Source organism: Tyto alba, unplaced genomic scaffold (genome assembly GCF_018691265.1).
Source record: "Tyto alba isolate M040663 unplaced genomic scaffold, T.alba_DEE_v4.0 Super-Scaffold_20000042, whole genome shotgun sequence".
Classification (NCBI taxonomy): domain Eukaryota; kingdom Metazoa; phylum Chordata; class Aves; order Strigiformes; family Tytonidae; genus Tyto; species Tyto alba.
The window spans coordinates 3146247-3165643 of record NW_024881293.1 but is presented as its reverse complement, the minus strand read 5'-3'; the positions used below and the strand labels follow the sequence as shown (position 1 = coordinate 3165643).

Below are 19397 nucleotides of genomic sequence, written 5' to 3'. Positions count from 1 at the left end.
TTTTGCTGGCTACACCAGCAGTCACACATACTTTTTATTTGTACAGAGAAACTATTAACTCTTTACAGAGTATGCATTCATACCCCATATTTATTTCTATATAATCTATTCTGATTCCTGTGTTTTGTCTGTATGCAGAGGTTGAAAAGTATGATGAAAACCTCCATGAAAAGGTTGTTGAACAAGGTGGAGGACAAAAGCGGTACTACTTTGAAAATCTGAAAATTAGTGTGCCTCAAATAAAGTTGAGTGTCTTCACTTCCAACAAGCTACCTTTGGATCTCAAGGTACAGCAGTGCATTCCCCAGTATGCTTCCAAGAGATTCTGTTGGAGGAGGAAGAGGGAACAGAAGCTTTAACTTACTACTATTAATTTCCATTTACTCTTCCATTATTTAAGTTACAAATAATAGAAGTTTAATTTGCATGTTTTCCAGTCTCTTCTGTAATACTCTTTCATTTATGTACTTTCAGGTTAAGCACAGCCAACTTCACCTAGTAACTCACTACTTTACAAAGGATCTTAGTTACATTAGTGGTAAAGAACTTAAAGGGAATGACTATCATATGGGAGGGCTGAGGTGAGGCTGAAGAAAAATAAGAAGATGCTCAACTTAGGGAACAGAAATACAGGACAACTCTGAGTGTTTTCATCTAAAAAAAAAGTCATCTCATTGGAACTGGAGGGCTTGCATGAGCACTGTGCAATCTGATTCAGTATTGAAGTGAATTCAGATTGAGTATGGGCTTAGGTGGAAAATCTAGTCCTTTTCACGTGGTAATAAATGCTCTGTCACAGTTGTTCACGTGAACCAGGGATTCGAAATTATAACAAGAAGATAATCTCATCCAGTATTCCCAATTTATGTGTTGGGACCTTCTGGATATAATAAGGTGGTAACAGTCAGCAATATTTCAGTTCCCTCTGAGCTAATAGAACTAATTTTCTCCAAGGTGTAGGGGTGTTGAAACAAAACCAACCAACCAACCAAACCACAAAAAAAAGACCTCCCCACTGTGGAGGAACTGAGCTGCTGCCTATTCAATTTCTGTGTTCAAAAAACAAAATTGAGGCACTGACCAGACTTTTTTGTGTCCTTGATCTTATGGACATGAAGATGTGCAAGCTTTTAAAGAAGTTTGGTGGAATTAATGTATATCATGGAGTCCTACCAAGATGATCCAGATGATCATCAGTCCTGCCGTTGTATTGCTTTTCCCAAATCCTTGTGCAAAGGAGGACAATTCAGTAGTTAGCTGTAATATTCCTTACCGTTCAACAACATCAGCAGTTTCTTGAATGTGCTTGCATTTTAGCTTCACCACAAAAATGCTTATCATTGTATTATCTCAAATTTAGAGAGATAGAAGTGTTAGTGGGGAGTGCCTTTAAGAAACTAGTAACATCCACTGTTCTGTTTGGATTTCCAGTCACCTTTGGTATATGATTGCACATGGGTATGTCTTGGCAGCCGCCATCATTGTTCCCAAGAGAAAACTTGGTGTATACATTTTTTTCCCCCCTTAATGATAACAGTCACTGACTGTATTCTGTATATTAACTTGCACAGAAAGAGTTCCATTCAGTTTTGTAGTACAGCAGAGTTCAGGGTAGGAGGGAGAGAATAATCACAGTAGAGCCTTTGTAGAAGTTTTTCTAACTGCCTCTAATGTTTCTGGCTTGAACATTGCTGTGTGGTAATTTGGTGTAGACAGATTATTTTTATTAGGTACCAGTATTAACAAAGTTGCCTTATATAATATCTGATAGTTAAACAGGAAATTACTTCCTACCCAAGTGAATAATGAGGACTACTCTAGTTAGTCATCCATTTACTGAAAAAATAAATAGGTCCTTTCTTACTTGCAAACTTAAATCAGACTTGTAATTTACCTTAATTGCCTGCAGATGGCAGAAAAACTCATATTACTACAAGCATGCTTTAGTGATTAAAGTAGAAAGATATAACACAACTATCAGGCTTCTTGCCTTCTTCAGTTTTTCTGATATTGGTGACGGTGCAGATGCCATTATCAAGACCTGAAGTAGAGGGGATCTCTTCCTTTCTTAAAAGATTAGTTTTCTTGTTATTTTTTCCAAAATGATTTTATTTATGTGTGCGTATATATAGATGTATAACTTGTCCACCTTAAATACGTTTTTTTATGTATAGATAGTACAGATTACAGATGGCCTGTGGGCTAATTACTGTCTTAGTTTTCTTCCTTGAAAATAATTGGAAAAGCTGGTTTAAAGAATTTCAGTACACCACATAATGTTAAGAAATGAGCCTCTGGCTTGCAGGAAATTATGTATGTTATTCCAGCTCATCCTGACACTTAATCCATTTACAGAAATTCAGCAGGGTGGAAAATAACCAGTTTTGTATTCACTGCATATCAAGGAAATTCATTTAGGGTTTGGTTTGATTGAACATCAGAGCAGCTATAGTGAATTGTTAAGCATGGAATCTTAAACGCGTTTTGTTTTGAAATATTCCTATCAAGTATAGGAAACAGATTGCATCACAAAGAGCGCTTAATGTCTATCTAGTTATTGAAGAAATGCTGTCCTAATCATTGCTCACAAATAGAAGGTTTATGGAGGTATTGCCCTCTGCATCAAAGTGTCTACATGGCACTGGTGAACTACTTTAGCAGCTTCAGATAATTTTGGTTTGTTACCCGTTTAAAGATTAATTAATTTGGGTGCTGTGAATGAGAAGTAGAGATAAAAATTAAAGTAGCAATATCTTTTATTTAATTAGGCATTGAAAAGTACATTGGGATTTCCTCTAATCCGATTTGAAGATGCTGTGATTAACCTGGATCCTTTCACTAGGGTCCATCCATATGAAACTCAGGAATTTATCATGAATGACATTCTGAAACACTTTCAAGAGGTAAGGGTCGTACAGATTTCATTGTGACAAATGCTGAACTTCTCTTGATTGAGTTCTCTATGGAGGGTGCGGGAACTCTTGACTATTCACTTAAGTGTTAGTCCTGTATTGCTGCTTTGTTGATCTTGCTGGTATTTGTGTGTTCACTTCTTCCGTAAAACTGTTAATTTCTTCAGTAAAAGAATCTGGTTTTGTATATCCTTTCTTTGCAGGTGGGACTTTTTTTTTTTTTCTTTAATCAACCTTGCTGGTGTTAACATGATCTGTAAGTGATATTTCATTCTTCCTGTTGATTTTACAGGAGCTGCTTAGTCAGGCAGCAAGGATTCTAGGTTCGGTGGATTTCCTTGGCAACCCTATGGGTCTATTGAATGATGTTTCGGAAGGTGTTACTGGACTTATAAAATACGGAAATGTTGGTGGTCTTATTAGAAATGTCACGCATGGAGTATCAAACTCTGCTGCAAAGGTAATAATTGTGATGTTAAATTTTGCTAAAACAATAAGCAAAAAAATAGTCAGGAAACAAGTCAAATAGAATTATTGGCCATCTTTAAATTGCTTTAAGTCCTGTTTCTTCTGTAAAACTTGTTTGAAGTGTAGATGTTTTTTTTAAAAAGCTTTATATATACAAATCAAGGATACCAGAAACCCTGCAGGAGTCAATGAAACCACTCAAGGCCTTATTACTGATACACATATATTTTACAGATTTAATGCAGCAGTTAACCAAATCGAGACCTAAAATGTTTCTCAAGTGTGGCGTCATCTCCTGTGTGCAAACGACCAAAGTTATATTATGTATATAATAGATATATAGAGAGAGCATTATAGGAATTCGGAGTATTTAAGGGGTTATTTAGCATAACAAGAGTTGTTAACTTTGGAAAGTGATTAAGCTGATGTGAACATCCATTATTATGCTAATACTTGAGTTTTGGGGTTTTTTTTCTGTGCCACTTAGCAACAAACTAAGGAATTCCTAGATTGCTAGGCATTTATCTTTAGTTTAATTCCAAAGTCTCTGCATGGTGAATGTTCTTTTGTCCTTCTTGATAACGACTGAGAGAATTCAATTATGTCAGTGTTACCCGATGAAAATAACTATCTTTAGTGCCTGAGAGATGTACGATCTGAGTCAGCAGACAAAAATAAGTAGTTTTGATCATGGTTGATACTGTGCTTGATACGGAACAAATACATGTTCATGAAATATTTTTCGTTACATACATGGTGTGTCAACATGTACTGTAAAGAAGCTTTGTGATCATGGGTAGAACTGGCATAATGCTTTCTTCACATAAGGATGTGTTGTTAAAATTTGTTTTTGTGAAAATTCTTTACTTCCTATTGTTTTCATTTTCCAAACTGGTAAGTTTGTACATGTGTATTATCATGGTTCATCCTTTCACAACCTATTGAATTTATTTGTACACAAGGAATTCTACTTCTTCCTCCGCATTAGTGGGAAAGGTAATTCAAGAGATCAGAAAGTTGAAATGTAGAGTTTGCATAATTACAGATAGCTCAAGACTAACATTATCAAACCTAGTTAAACTGCCATACAGATCCCCACTCCATCACTAGTTGCATAGCTGTGAGAATATCTAACCCAGGTAGTTGAACCATGAGGAGACATGACATACACCTTCTCTATCATAATTACCTCATTGCCAGGATTAGCCCATTTTGGACAATTTCAAGGAATTCAAACAAAATACTGTGTTGTTGTTATTCCTGTCTTAGTCCCATACCAGGTGATGCTGTGATTATCAGCACTGCAAATACAAGCTTGTCCAACCAATCTGGTAGAAGATTTACTGAGCTTCTGTAAGGCAGTATCCATCTGTGCAAATGAGTATTTTTGTCCATACTTTGTACTTGTGGTTCTAGTCTCTTGTGACCCATCCACTCCACCCAATAGAGTATGTTTCTTTAGAGTTTCCTTTCTATAAAGTGTTGTTTCCTCATTGCAGTCACATCTGCAGCAACAGTCTCATAAATCTTTCTTTAAAAGGCACGAGCCTTCCTACATTTCCCACAAGGGCAAGGTCATTCTTTGAACTTTGGAGTCATTTGTAAGGTTTTGTGAAGGAAGATTTTCAAAGACAGAAGGGCAGTTGGATGCTGAGCTCCTTTCAAAATTCAACAGGAGCTGAGTGCCTGCTTCCCATTTATACCTTTGAAAATCACCCCATGCACTATTTATCTGTCTTCCCAGGTATTTTTTCTTTCTCCCTGATATATCTGAGGTCTGCAATGCAGTTTGCTTTTAAAAACCTTTTATATGGACTATGTATTTGTCCTTTCAGAAAAAGAAGAGAATTATGTCCTTTAGGAAGGCTTAATGGTACATTATGGAACTCCTTGATTAATCCTCCTTCCAAAGGATGGATCTTAATTCTGCTACATAGAAGATAAGAGTAAAAAAAGGCTCATATAGCCAGGATGAATTCCCTAGATGTTGCACTGCTTTAGGCATCTAAATCTGCTAGAAAACTAAGCCAGGAATGTCCATATGGTAAAAAAATGACATTTCAAGTACAATTTGTGACATGTTATGTACACGGTATAGCATAAAACTTAGTATTTAACTCCTTTCTACTCTACCATATATATGCCTTATGATCCTGTCTAGGATATGTGAAGCTTTGGCAAAGAAAAAAAAAGTGGAGAAAAAAAAATCCAATTATTCAAGAAAAACATGACTGAAACAATAGATCATTTTCATCTTGCTATTGGTGCTCTCTGTGGGGAAAGTATTTTAAAGTATATTTTCACTGCATAAATTTTCACCTGATTCCGCTATGCCATAGAGGTCCTCATCTTTGCAGCTATATTCTGTGGAGCTGGGAGCTAATGCCAGCCAAAGCTAGGTGAGCCTGTGTTCTGCACAGAAACTGACGGGCATTTTGCTTGTTTTGAGTACCTGACTTTTGAAGTGTCTTGAATAAAAATCTCTCCTAGATTTTAAGATGAGTTAGCTTTTAAGGTGTGAGTAGATAGATAAACAAACTTTAATAGTATAATCATTACTTTAAAAGTAACACTGCTTGACTGAATTGAAAAGTAAGCTATTTGAGTTGTATCTGGTTTTGTCATTTTACTGCTGTTCTATTTTATAGTTCTGTGTAATGGCTTTTCCATGCATTTCAGAACACGCAGTGGGTAATGCCTTCTTTCAAATGGAGAGCTGCAGTGTATTTAAGTTGGCACAAAACCTTAGGTTAAATAAAGTTCACTACAGACAGTTTTGTAGTTTTTATCCCTTGGAGACTCCAAGTTCTGTATTTTAAAAAGTTCTTTGATCCTAAATATAGACACCTGAGGGAATTTCATTCCCTCTGAATGGAGACTTCTATAGTTGCCATATGCGTAGAAACGTCTTGCATTCTTGGCATCCACACTTTTTTTTTATTTCCCCCGTTAGGCATGATAGTACTAAATCCTAAATTATTCCTGTTTCAGAGGTGTTTCAATTAGAAATTAATATTGAACACTGATTTAGCATCTGAACAAAAATATTCTGTAGCTTGTGTTCTCCAAATGGAAAATTAAGGTGGTTGTATCTATTACTGGCAAATAGGTGTTGTGCTGACATAATGAAATTCCTGGTAGTAAAGGATAGAAACCATTAATCAGCTTGTCAATACTCTGATTCTTTCAACCCTTACAAGGAATTATATTATCTGTTATGAATTATGAGCACGTAGTAATGTAGTTCTGATAACTCTGCAGCTAGGTTTAGTTTCTGGGTAATAATACATATTGGATGGAAATAATTGGTGTGTCCCTCCTTTCCTCCCCCTAAAAATTAATCTAATGAACTTCTGGAAAGAGCTTAATTTTCATATTGAACTTTGGAGTTTCCAGTGAGAAATTTAATTAGTCTTCTTAAAGAAAGGTAAACCATTAGCCACAGTTGCATTTCCTTGTTAGGTTTTTGTGGAAGCTTGCAGAGTTCTGAAAGGCAGGCTTCCTCAGGCTTGGGAGCAGGCAAGTGAGATGCCAAAACTTGGGTATAGAGGAGTTGCAACAAGTCGTATGGTGGGTGTTTGTTTTCTTTTACAGCTAAGGAAGAGGCACAAATGAACTTCTGTTCAGAGTGTTGGCAGAGGTGTTTAAATGCTTAACAGAGATAGGAAAAGAGGTAGAGTCTTGGAACCAGGTAAAAAAAATGTAAGACTAGTAAGGATACAAATATTGCTCCAGGTGAGAGTTGGACAAGAAGGCATTTGTAGAAAAGGAGCATGAAAGCAACAGGAAGAGAAATAAGAGTTTTAACCTTTCTTGTAAGATAAATCAAAGCAGAATCTCAAGTGGATGGCAGTGGCAGAAAAATAAAGATAACTGAATGGAAAATGAAGAGGAAGTAATAAAGGGATTATTTAAAAACAAATCACGAACAAGTGTTTGACTTGTATGAATGTTAACCCTAACAAAACTGGCAATAAATGAGAAGTGGATATAGCAGAGCACAGAAAGTATGTACAATTTAAGCAGGTTCTACCCAGGAACAGACAGAAATGTTTCTGAAGCGGTCAAAGGTGATGGTTCCCTTTTGTTTAAAGTTTTAGTTTATGTAACCAACTACTCTTATTTGATACCATTCAGAAGCAAGAACAACTGGCAATTTTGCATCTTTGGATACACAGTGGTTCAGTAGTTATAGGAATATTAGCTCAAAACACAATTCAAGTAGCTGAAAAAAAAATCCCATCTTGGTGACAGGGAACTTCTGACAAAAGCCTTTGTAAATGAAGCCTGAGAAAGACATACACGGTGGTGTTTTCCTCAGGAGAGTATTAAACAAAATAGTCAGCTGATAGTGTGGAAGATCATGGTGGCATTTGGGTTCTGAGTTTCCTACCATTCTTTATTTTCATAATTTTCTTTTGACTCCCTACTCTTCTGTTTAACTGTTAACATCAGAATGTATATGATTACTGGCAGTCTCATACTGGATGAAAATGAAGAAGGCTGGAATACATGTCATCTTTATGGGCAACTTTACCGATTTGAATTTGGGTTTTACTTCGGGAAAGCTGTCATCCTTTACAAGTGTAGTCTAGGTATTGGAGTTGTGGGATTTAGCAGCAATGGCCATAAATAGTTTTTTGTATTCCAATAATTGATTTATACAGTTCTGGTCAAATGTAGCTTTCCCTGTGTTTTCTTCAGTGTAATCTTAAGATTTTTTCTCCTTATGTCTTCCCCAGTATTGTGTAGGGGCTACTGCAGCTTGTTCAGGTAATGCATCCAGGTGGCACTGCAGATCATCTTCAGTTTAACTTGCATTTCACTCAAAGATTAGCAGTTCATGTGCAGGTTCAAGTGCTGAGCAGTGAGAATCCGTATGAAAAGGTGCAGATTATGAGATGGAAAGTAATTTGAAATTCCCAGGCAGAAATTTTCAGTGCTGGGAGGAGCATTACTGCTGAGGCCATTTCCCCATTCCCTGGCAGCTTTAAAAGACAGCAAGTTTTATGGCCAATTAGTGACAATCAGAAGCCATGGAAAGTGTCACTTTTTGTGTGCAGAACATCTGGTGTCTGTAATCAGTATCTTTGAAAGAGGTTTGGGGGTAAAAGATCGTCTTTGAGAAGTTTGAAGTATTGTTTTGTTCTTCCTGTTTTTCATTTGTACCATGGGATAAAACGTGTGTGGTCAACATCCTGGTTGAAGGTTTTCTTCACAATTCAGGTTAAATTCAGCCTTTCTTTTACAGAGCTTCTTATACAAAGTGTTTGTAAACATGCTTTGACTACAGTGTATTTTTAAGTGGAGCAATGGGCATACAAAATAAAATAACAATGTTCCTGTTTTGCTGACTCATTGGGGAATTAAGTGAAAAAAGGAGAATTTAAAATTTGCTATGCAAAATACTGCCGAATCATAAACTGTGAAATTAGAAGTAAACATTTATCATAGAGTTTAAATGAAATTGTATCTTAATCTACAGGTTTTGAATTGTTAGCACGTCATGAAAACAGGCACATATATCACCATTAGCATCTAAAGGAGGAAAAAATGGGGTGTGGGTTTGAAATTAATTACTTTAGTCTTGACAAAAGGCTAACTGCACCTCTCTACTGTATACATAAAGTTATATAGTTGTGTAGAATATGTTAAATAGTACAGATTTAAGCTTGAAATTCCTTGGCTGTGTATCCCCAAGGAGGGGAAACAACGTTTTTATGTGCATGGGAGATGGCCAAGGTACCTTCCAAAGCTGTAACAATAGATGATTGGCATCAGTTCAACAGGCCTGAATGTGGTGTTCCTCAGAATTGTTCACTATTTAGACTGCACACACGATGGCAGGCCGAATTAACATGTTTGCATTAGGTTTCCTTCAGAAATCTAATAAAACCTTTGGGTTTTCAAATAGGAGGTTCTTTCAGATCCCAGGCATGGCCATAGGTGACCATGGCAGAAAATTAAACTGGCTGGAAAGAGACTGGCTGCTGGAGTGTATTGCTGGAAGGAAATGCCCTGTGAAAATAAAAATCAACAGAGTTGATAAAGACGATATTAAAAAGCAAACTTAAACTGCCCACCTTCTGGATACATTGTTGTTAGGCATTAACTCAAGGAACTGGCCTAGATCTGGTCAGGTTTTTTCTCAGATTTTCAGTATGTAGAGGGGTTTTCAAGGAGGGGGGTGGACGAGGGCAAATAATTCCATTCCCAAAAAATAAACAAACAGGAAGACCATAAAGCTTTGTAAGAGTTAACATGGGGGGGAGGGGAATTATCTGTTAAGAGTATTAGTTGTTTAATAAAGCGCAGTTGTCCTCCAGATGAACCCGCCAGTGACTCTGCAATTGGGGTCATTCCAAGTTCATGCTGTGGACTTTTGACTGCCTTCTGTGTCTGTGAAAACAGCCGGCAGTTCCTGCAGGGATCACTCATTCAACCCTGTAACACAAAACTATTGCCAAGGGGCACCTGCTGGTGCAGCTTCCCAGGAGGTCCTTGAGGGAAGCTGCCCGGCTCCTCCGGCATCTGGGGGGATAAAACCGGCGGGGGCTCCCCCGGGACCCCCAGCTAATCGGGCATGGCAGCACATCAGGGGGCTTCACACATTGCCCAGCCAACATGCCGTTGTCAGGATGCATTAGGAAGCTTAGTTAACGATGGGATGTGAGCTAATTAAAGCTCTTTTACTTCGGTTATATGACATAAATAGGGACGGAGAATGCTGCACAGAATCTCAAGAAACGTATGTCTGTTCACTGGGAGAAGCCGTTGCCTCCTCTTGGTTGTCAGTAATTTAGAGAGGGTCAAAGTTTATGTCTCTCTTAAAATGAGAAGCTGATTATAGCATTTTGCTGATTGAGTACTTTCTAAATCAAGAGTGTGTCAGTTCTATTTATAGTTCCATTATTACACGTTTCTCTCTGCACAGTTTGACTTGGTTATAAACGCATTTTGGGATCAGCCTGAGCCATCTTTTCTGTTTAGGATTGTATTTAACAGTTGACCTGGGTATGTATTAAAGTGTGAAGGAAAGTATAAAAGTCTTAACTGAATTCACAAACTTCCCTGCTTAAATATCTGAGCATCTTAAGAGACTGACAGAAGTCATGGTAAAAGTATTTTGTGGAACGACTTCAGGTAGCCAGACCTTTTAGATCTGACAAACACATACCTGCTATTTTTTCAAATACTTGAAGCAGTTCACTTTTTAGTTGCAGTATAATGCACAGTTGACCACAGTGATGTGAAAGGAGGAAGCTGTGTTTGTCTGTCTGCTTACTGATGTCCAGTTTGTAAAAATAAGTATGTAGTGAATGCATGTTTTGTTTAGTATAAAAGCTGCTCAAAAAGTTACGTTTCTGCTAAGTTGCAGAACTGTATTAAATATCAACCTTGCAATAAAAATCAAGGGAACTCAGGCTGAAGAATTTACTAGACAGCTTTCTGTCCCACTGCACCTAGTCATTATGTATATCCAAGAATACTGCATGTCTTCTTTCTTTTTACACTTTCAAAAGAAAAACATCGAGATCTGAGGATGGCTAACTGCTCTAAAACTTTTTTAACCACAAGTGCTACCAACATATATCTGCCTCCTTAACCTATAACATGTCTACTGTGAAGAATTTTGCCTCCATATAGTGAAATAAATGCTTAATTTTGAGCTGTTGTATTTTACTGTCAGAATTCAGCAGAAAAATTGGCTTCCTCTAAAATACCTGTAACAGGTTGGAGAGATGTAGGGAATAAAGGTGATTTTTAATGACATGCTAGAAGGCAAGTAACCACAAGGTATTAAACTTACAGATACGTGTTAAACATTTAGACATAGTCTGTTGTATTTAATCCCTTGGCTGAACAGTACTTCCAAAATTTCTGTTCAGCAGGGAAGAGAGTGGATGTGGTTTTAAAAAAAAACAAACCAAAACAAAAACGCAACTCAGAAGTAGCCTCTAGTTTCTAATGCTATCAATCTACTTGAGTTTATATAATTCATAGCTATGTTTTATGTTAAGGTAATGGTTTTAAATAAATATAAAATATGTGTTGACATTTTAAATGTATTGTCATATGTAAAGAAACAGATCATCATTTCATGGTAAAAAGACATTATTTTTTAAAAAACTTGTGAAACTAAAGTTCTGTATAAAACATTTTGTAATATATAAGAGTATATATTTTGGGTCAGGGAGGTGTCAGTATTTTTCAGCTAATGTTTACTGTATATATTTTTATTTGGGTTTTACTGTTAGGTTCACAGTGTGCGCTGATTTGAGATGTTTGTTCCTTCCAAAGCCATCTGTGTTGCGATGACTGTTGCTTCTGTTGGTAGTACGTGAGAAAGAAGGTAAATGTCAAGGTAGCAAAGGGGAGGAAAACAAACTTCCAAAACCAGTGTTCCTGCTTAGGGCTGTAAGGAAGACTGTATTTAACAGAAATCACATTCAGAAATCTGATAATAACTATCCTTTCTTTACCTATATTGCCTTTGTTTCCCGCAATAAGCAGCTCTTCTCTTTCACACAGACAGATAATTATATTTAGGGGAGTTGCTGTTAAAATTGTGGAATGACTTTTAATCATCATGACTAGGGATTTTTGTGTTTTGGAAAATGTAAGAGTGTCTGTGAGAACTGAAGATGACGTAATTCACAGTTTACATTGAACTTTCTAACTTAAATACATTTTAAATACTCTTTTTCTACCTTGCTGAAATAACATACTTAAATCTGTGCTTTGGTCTCTGAGAAACAGCTTTTATTATTGGAGATAAAAGTATGAACATCATCAGTGTGTGGTGTTAAACGTTTTTTTGAAATGTGGTGGTTTGGGACAAGAGTTGGAGTTCAAAAATGAACTTTTTAAATGAGTTCCGCAAAGCAAAGATGAGAACTGAGTAAACCCTGTGATTTCTAATTTAAATGCAGTTCATTGTGAGTTCTTACAGAAGTTATAACTGACCTATATTTATTTCATCACTTTCTCCCTTAAAATTCCATCTTGGAATGTTCTACATTCTCAGTCAATAATATTTGTAAATGTACCATTCTCTGATGCTAGAATTACAATGGAATGTTTGGACTGAAGTCATAATTGTGTATTTATCCTTTTGGGATGTCCTTAGAGAACCGGGCAGTGCCAAGAGCTTAAAAAGACTTTAAAAGATTACTTAAACCTTATTTCCATGCTGAGTGCTTCATGCTTCTGGCTTAGAGGGAACATGAAGTACAAAGACTAGAATTAGTTTTCATTTGCTTTGAATTGTTCTTGTGCCTCATAAGTCTTATTGTTTGGCATCAGCTTTGATTGACAAACACTGTCTATGGGTGTTTTTCTACTATTGCTTGAAACAGCAAAGGATATGTAGCCAGTGATCAAGTTTTTGTGTCAAAACTTCCTTAATTATTGGACCTTTAAAAAAGAAAAACAAACACACTCACCCCCAAAAAACCCCAAACATGAGTAGGTTAGTTTCTTGTACAGATACTGTTTCAGATGCTTTTGCAGATCATGGTAGTTAGTTGATTGGTGACACCATGTAAACGTAAGACAAGAAATGATGAATCATCTGTTTACTTGAGTCTGCAGAGGAGAAGGCTAAGGCCAGTGTGCCCCAGGCTTGTGAGAGTGTAATAACATTTTCAATTGTCATGAAGTGCTGAGAGTGGTTTGTGTGTTCTTCCAAAGATAGTGTTCACAGTAGCAAAATGTCATGAAATTTGGAGGGAAATGTGAAAGTTGTCGTATTTCACCCTCTTCAGGAGAATCAGTTTATGATAAACCACATAGTTTAAGTGGTTAAGTTATTAAGTTAATGAAGTGCAGTGGGTCATATTTTTTGCTTGCAGTATATTACCAGTTGGTAGCTTCACATGATATATGAATCAGTGTGGGATGAAAACCAGGAGTCAAGTGTCTTTAGAATGTAGACCTGGAAGAAGAGGTCAGTGTCCCTCTGTAGAGGGGAAATGCAGGAAGCGCCAGCTGTTTGTGGACAAAGAGCGTCAAAGGAGAAAGAGGCTGTCTGTGAAAGCAGGTGGACAAATGCTCAGATGAGTGGAGCTGTTTGGAGAGGGTCTCCTTCTTCTGTCCAGGCAGAATGGATAAGGCAAAGCATTACATATTAATGATAAATTGAAATATTTTTAGTACCTGGAATGACAGAACTTGTAGTTAGCAGTCTGGAGAACCCTGCTTAGCTTTGTTTGGAGATGCCAAGTTGACAAATAAAATACCTGCCTTCTTGCAGGTACTTACTGTGTAGACTGGCTTCATCCAGAAATACTTCTGTGCCCTTTGGTTAGGAAGCAAGTAACTTATCTTAGCTGATAGTGATGTATCATGTTGCAATCCTGTTTCAAGGAAAAGGATACCTGAAATGGGAAAAAAATGTGGAGATAAAAGACGAAGTTACTAATTTCTTTTTTTCATCAGCAAGTAGATAAAGAGCTCATTATGAAAATTAGAATAGAGAAGGAGGGGGACTGGTTTTTAGAAGTCCCTTGATTAGTTTCATGTTTGTTCCACTGACTGTTGTATTTCCTTATGTTGGCATTTACATCGTCTTAAGTAGGCTTTGAAGTTATCAGGTCACACCTTATTAACAAAAGCTAAGGAAGACAAGGGTGGATCTCACTTTTGTTGTCACCTTTGTTTATCTGGAGACTATTTTCTGCATGACTGGGTTAACAGCTCAATAAGCCACCATCACTGCCCTTCCCCAAGTCCTAATATCTAATATTGCACTTCTCAAAGGAGGCATCTAAAAGCAAGACATTTGGGGCGAAAAAGGCAAGTCTGCTTTTGTGCTTTAACTTGTTCAAATCTCCCTTCAAAGTTTAAACTGTATTTAAACTGCTTAAATTTCCAGTGCTTACTCAAGTGTATGATCCTGAAGTGACTTGGCACTGCTGAGTAACTTTTTCTTAATACAGCAATTATAATCTACACAGATTAGGCATAAGGTGTTGTGCAGTTGGTTGGTTGGTGTTTAACATTAGAAATCTTTAATTTTCTTTTTTATATGGGTAGATACGATCCTGTTTGTTGAAATAGGTTTCAGAAACCATTTCAGGGCAAGTATTTGAGGTGCACAGGAAAGGACAGTTAAAAATTTCTGATACTCAGCAGTTACTTCACTCACATGGTATTACCTATATTGGGTGGTGTGAGAGATGACACAGCTCTAGTTCAGCTGATGAATCAGGATAATGCTGACACTACCGAATCTTTATTGCAAATAAGAGTCTAAACTTCACAGCAGAAAAGGGTGAGTTGCTCACTTGCCTAGCAGACCTTAACATGACTTGCTAACGCCTGTGAAATGTCACAGTTGTTTTATCTTCACTGGCGTTTTACCTCTAATTGGCAAACTTGATCCCATTATGTTCTGTACCTCAGAGCAGGAAAAGTGCTGCAGTGGTCCCCAGCTGGAAATTGTTCAGAAGGGACTTATTCCCGTGTGTTCATTGAGATAACCTGTTGTTTTAGGTACAAATGGTACAGATGGCTACAAAAGTTTGGCTTCAGTCTTTGTTTAATGAGGCCAGAAAACAAACAGTACCCAGGAAGGAGGGAGGAGGAAGCGTGTCAAAAAGTAATTCAGCATGAAGTTCATGTTTTGTAATTAATGTGTATTGAGTTTAGATTTTGTCACTTGAGTCAGGGAAAAATGGAAACATTTCATGATACATTTGATACATTAGAATCCTTAAATTGTTCTATTTACAGCTGTAATTCAGTATTATTTTCTAAATAACACAAAAAGGTCACCATTTAACTTTGGCTTTACAGTTAATGGACACTGTGACTTTTAAACTTGCATGCATGTGATTATTTTCTGGTTTTTTTCCTTACTAAGAGAATAATTACTGTTAGATTAAAATTCTTTCTATAGGCTAAAACAGAATTGTTATTGACTGTTAGGGTATCAGATTCTGCTTCACAGTGGAAGGAAGATCTTAGGATAGACTGGATTGTATTTACTGGGAAAGCTGGTATAGTGAAGCTGGCAAATTTTGGCAGAGGGGAAAAGAAAATGAAAAAGAAAGAAAAAACCCCAAAGCTGTAAGGAGAGCTTACCAATTTTGATGAATATTAATAAGTTGGTTAATTCTTGTTGGCTGGTTGTCCAAACATGCACTAATGTAACTTTCAAAATGTGTTCTTGAAAAATCATTTTCAAGTCTTGACAGATTCCTTAATGAGGTTTGAATTTTGAAGGCCTGTTGAGCCTTTTAATTTTTATAGCAACTACTCTAATCCTCTTAAAGCAAAGCTTTTGTTCAGAAAAAAATGAACCTTAAACACAGTTAATAGATAGCTTCAGGTTGGTTTGTATTTCTAGGCTAATTTAAAAAAAAAAAAAAATCTACATTAAGTTCATGAAGAGGTCAGAAGTAATTCAGTCACTGATCACTATGCTCTGTTTAGTGTCCATATGATCAAGTCACGAGAAGGGTCATGGGATTTAATTTTTTTTCATGTTGTTAAAGTGTACTTGTTTAGATAATTGGAACCACTGGGCTAGTTTGTCCTTGAGCTGGAAAGAAGTATCCAAAACGAGGACATCATGTCATTAGCAAAAAAGAAACACAGCCTTGGAAAAAAAGACAGAAAAAGTAGGGGAACTTCATTATTACATCAAGCACATAAATTAACTTTTTGTCTGTTTCTTTTTTAATCTTTAGTGTATTAGAATCAGAATTTCACACCAGGTTTTAGTTGTTTTCTGGTGCACACCTTAATCACAGAGGGCTTTTTAACATAACTAGTATGGACACAAAGGAGATGGTACCTGCAACAAAGCAAAGCTGAGCAATGGAAAGGACAGTGTCCATACGTGGTTCTTAAACTATGAAGCACTTGTCATACAGGAGCTGTGATCAGGCAGGACAGCAGGGATTTCACCATTGCTACATCCACTGAGTATCTTTGGCATCCCTGTGGCTCCTGGTGCATTCCCCAGCCCTAGTCTAAGATACAACAAAGCATGAAATTATTTTTAGTTTGGTGAGGGAGGAAGTTTGTTATTGAAAGGAGAAGATTGTAAGAATGCTGATGCTAATTGAGGGAGGTACAGAAGACAACCAACTACACATAACCAAAAAATTGCTAGTTTTTGGAGGTTGTTCCAGGCAAATGCCTGCTAGGAGTCCTTTTCTATAATAATATCCTGAACATGAGGTAAGGTTTCAGCTTTTTTGTCTCCTTTTCTTGCCTCCCTCCATCAAGCTTCTGTTTTATATCTGATTACATCAAACTAAAGGTCAGCAGATCACAATAGATCATTTTTATTTGGTGCTTTTTCATTGGCTCATACTCAGTGATGGTCAGAGTTCTCAAAACAAATCCTGTTTGGACTTAGATGTCATCTTTTATCCATAAGTATGTCTCGGGTCTTCCCCCATACTGTTAAAGGTAAATGTAAGGAGTAAAAATGCTCCTCACGCACATTCAGGGTTCCCCTTAGACTTTTGTTTTACAGCATATAGTATCTGTGGACGGACACTCATCGACGTACCCGTTGGTCAGTGGGTCACCCCATGTGCTGCAGCGAACAGGGGGCGACTTGCCCACCAACTCCTTTCATAATAGAGCCATTTCTACATTGTGTTACTAAAAAAGAATTTAATTATCTCCTGCAAATGTTTTAGTTTCATGACAGGCATATTTGCCTTGAAGCTTTTCACATATCTTTGCAGAAGAGAAGCTTTGGGTCTAAATAACATTCTTGTGAGTTTTTGAAAGGTTACACTTGGGTCACTGGCACTTCCTTTGGTACATCTTTCACAGACTTAATTTATTTTGGCTTGACCACTGCAGTTGGGCACCTACTTGGATTCTGACTATCACGTCAGGATTTAAGTTGCACCAATGGAAAGCACAGGTTAATGTACTTCAGAGCTTTCTTATGGCAAAAAAAGCTGGAGTGACTGTGTACACGTAACAGAATGAGTTGTATAAATCTGTATTTCATAACCAGAATCTAGGAATTTTCTTCAGTAAATCTACATAAGAAAAACATCTTCTGTTCTTGTAATAACAGAAAAGGTTGCTCTTTTACAGTTTGCTGGGACCTTGTCAGATGGTTTGGGAAAGACGATGGATAACAGACATCAGACCGAACGAGAATACATTCGATACCATGCTGCAACTAGTGGAGAACATCTTGTAGCTGGAATCCATGGACTTGCACATGGTAACCCTTAGCTGTGATTTTAACTCACTTCTCTCTTAAAAGTAATGATCAGATTGAAAAGAGCAGTTTGTATCACTCTTGGATGATTATTTGAAGCCAGAGAAGTAGAACTATCATAGGTTTTATATTTGAATTTGAATGCTTGCATGTCAGGGTGGGGCATTGCTTGTCTTTTAAGTTGACAGAAACTACATTTAAGGAGGAGGTCTTTTCACATGCAACTGTAAGTAAAAGCTTTTTTTGCAAATTAAAACGAAATTTCAAAGAAGGTTCATCCAAAACTTCATTTTCTTTGTAGAGGCATAAAATAGCCGTGTGAACAGTCTTTCTGAGGACCAGACGTTAAAATAAAAATGAGTATGGCTGGATTGTGGCTTTCTTATGTTTGTTTTGAGTTCCAGAAGCCTGAGTTTCCTCAGAATCAATACATCAGTTTAAAGTAACATTTCACCAGTTGGGCTATTTTGTGGTTTTGTTTTGGTTTTTTTAAGTCTGCTAAGAACTAGAGAAAATGAATTTGTATAAAAGGCAGTGAACTAGTCTTAATTTGGCCAGAATCTCACATCAATTTAGTTCATGATTTATCTGTTGAAGAAAGTTAAATCAGTACAAGCCAAGTTTAAATCAAATATTTACATTTTGCATCATCTTGACTCAGTTGGTTTAAATGTCATTCGTTTAGTGCAACTGTTGCAGCCTGTGCAAAGATAATCTGGTTTTCACTAAAGTGGCAGTCTCTTCTGTGCTGAGCGAAAGTCTTTACGTTGGACTTTTGTCATAAAGAGAGACTGTAGGTATTTAAATGGATCAGGAGAGAGGTTTTTCTCACATCAGTGTGCTGTAAAGTCTGATATGTATTATATTGGTAGAAATGCAGGAAATATGAAATATGCCTATCTTTGAAAAGTTATTTAAAAAGCACTATTTATGTTGTATTATCTGGTAATTAGGGAGACTGTTTTAATTCTGTGAAGTTTTTAAATGCTTCCCATTCAGGTTGTGGTTTTTTTTTTTTTTTTTTTTTCAAAAAAGAAAATAACAGTTAAATCCTATCTGTCGTCCACGTGGGTTGGAGCAATCCCCAGCACAAACCCAGGCTGGGCGAGGGGTGGCTGGAGAGCAGCCCCAAGGAGAAGGACTTGGGAGTATTAGTGGATGGAAAACTGCCTGTGAGCCAGCCCCGTGCGCTCGCAGCCCAGAACCCCCCCGTGCCCTGGGCTGCAGCCAGAGCAGGGGGGCAGCAGGGCCAGGGAGGGGATTCTCCCCCTCTGCTCCGCTCTGGGGAGACCCCCCTGCAGTGCTGGGGCCAGCTCGGGGGCCCCCAACAGCAGAAGGACACGGAGCTGCTCGAGCGGGGCCAGAGGAGGCCACGGAGATGCTGGGGGGGCTGGAGCAGCTCCCCTGGGAGGCCGGGCTGAGAGAGTTGGGGGGGTTCAGCCTGGAGAAGAGAAGGCTCCGGGGGGACCCTGAGAGTGGCCTCCCAGGGCTTAAAGGGGGGGGCAGGAGAGGTGGGGGGGACTCTGGATCAGGGGGTGGGGGTAGGACGAGGGGTGATGGGTTTAAACTGAAAGAGGGCAGATTTAGATGAGATCTAAGGCAGAAATCCTTCCCTGTGCAGGGGGTGAGGCGCTGGCCCAGGGTGCCCAGAGCAGCTGTGGCTGCCCCCTCCCTGGAAGGGTTCAAGGCCAGGTTGGACGGGGCTGGGAGCCCCCTGGGCTGGGGGAAGGGGGCCCTGCCCGGGGCAGGGGGGTGGGACTGGGTGGGCTTTAAGGTCCCTTCCAACCCAAACCAGTCTGTGATTCTATGAAATA

General features: G+C 38.0%; 1 protein-coding gene across 1 annotated transcript in view; it reads left to right on the top strand.

Annotated features, from left to right (window-relative positions):
• Positions 1 to 19397, top strand: part of VPS13D (vacuolar protein sorting 13 homolog D) — a 111052-nt gene that overhangs the window by 65902 nt on the left and 25753 nt on the right. Inside the window, 4 exon segments of the mRNA XM_042794934.1 lie at positions 139 to 287; positions 2769 to 2903; positions 3205 to 3372; positions 17454 to 17586. Coding sequence (XP_042650868.1) covers positions 139 to 287; positions 2769 to 2903; positions 3205 to 3372; positions 17454 to 17586 — 585 coding nt within the window.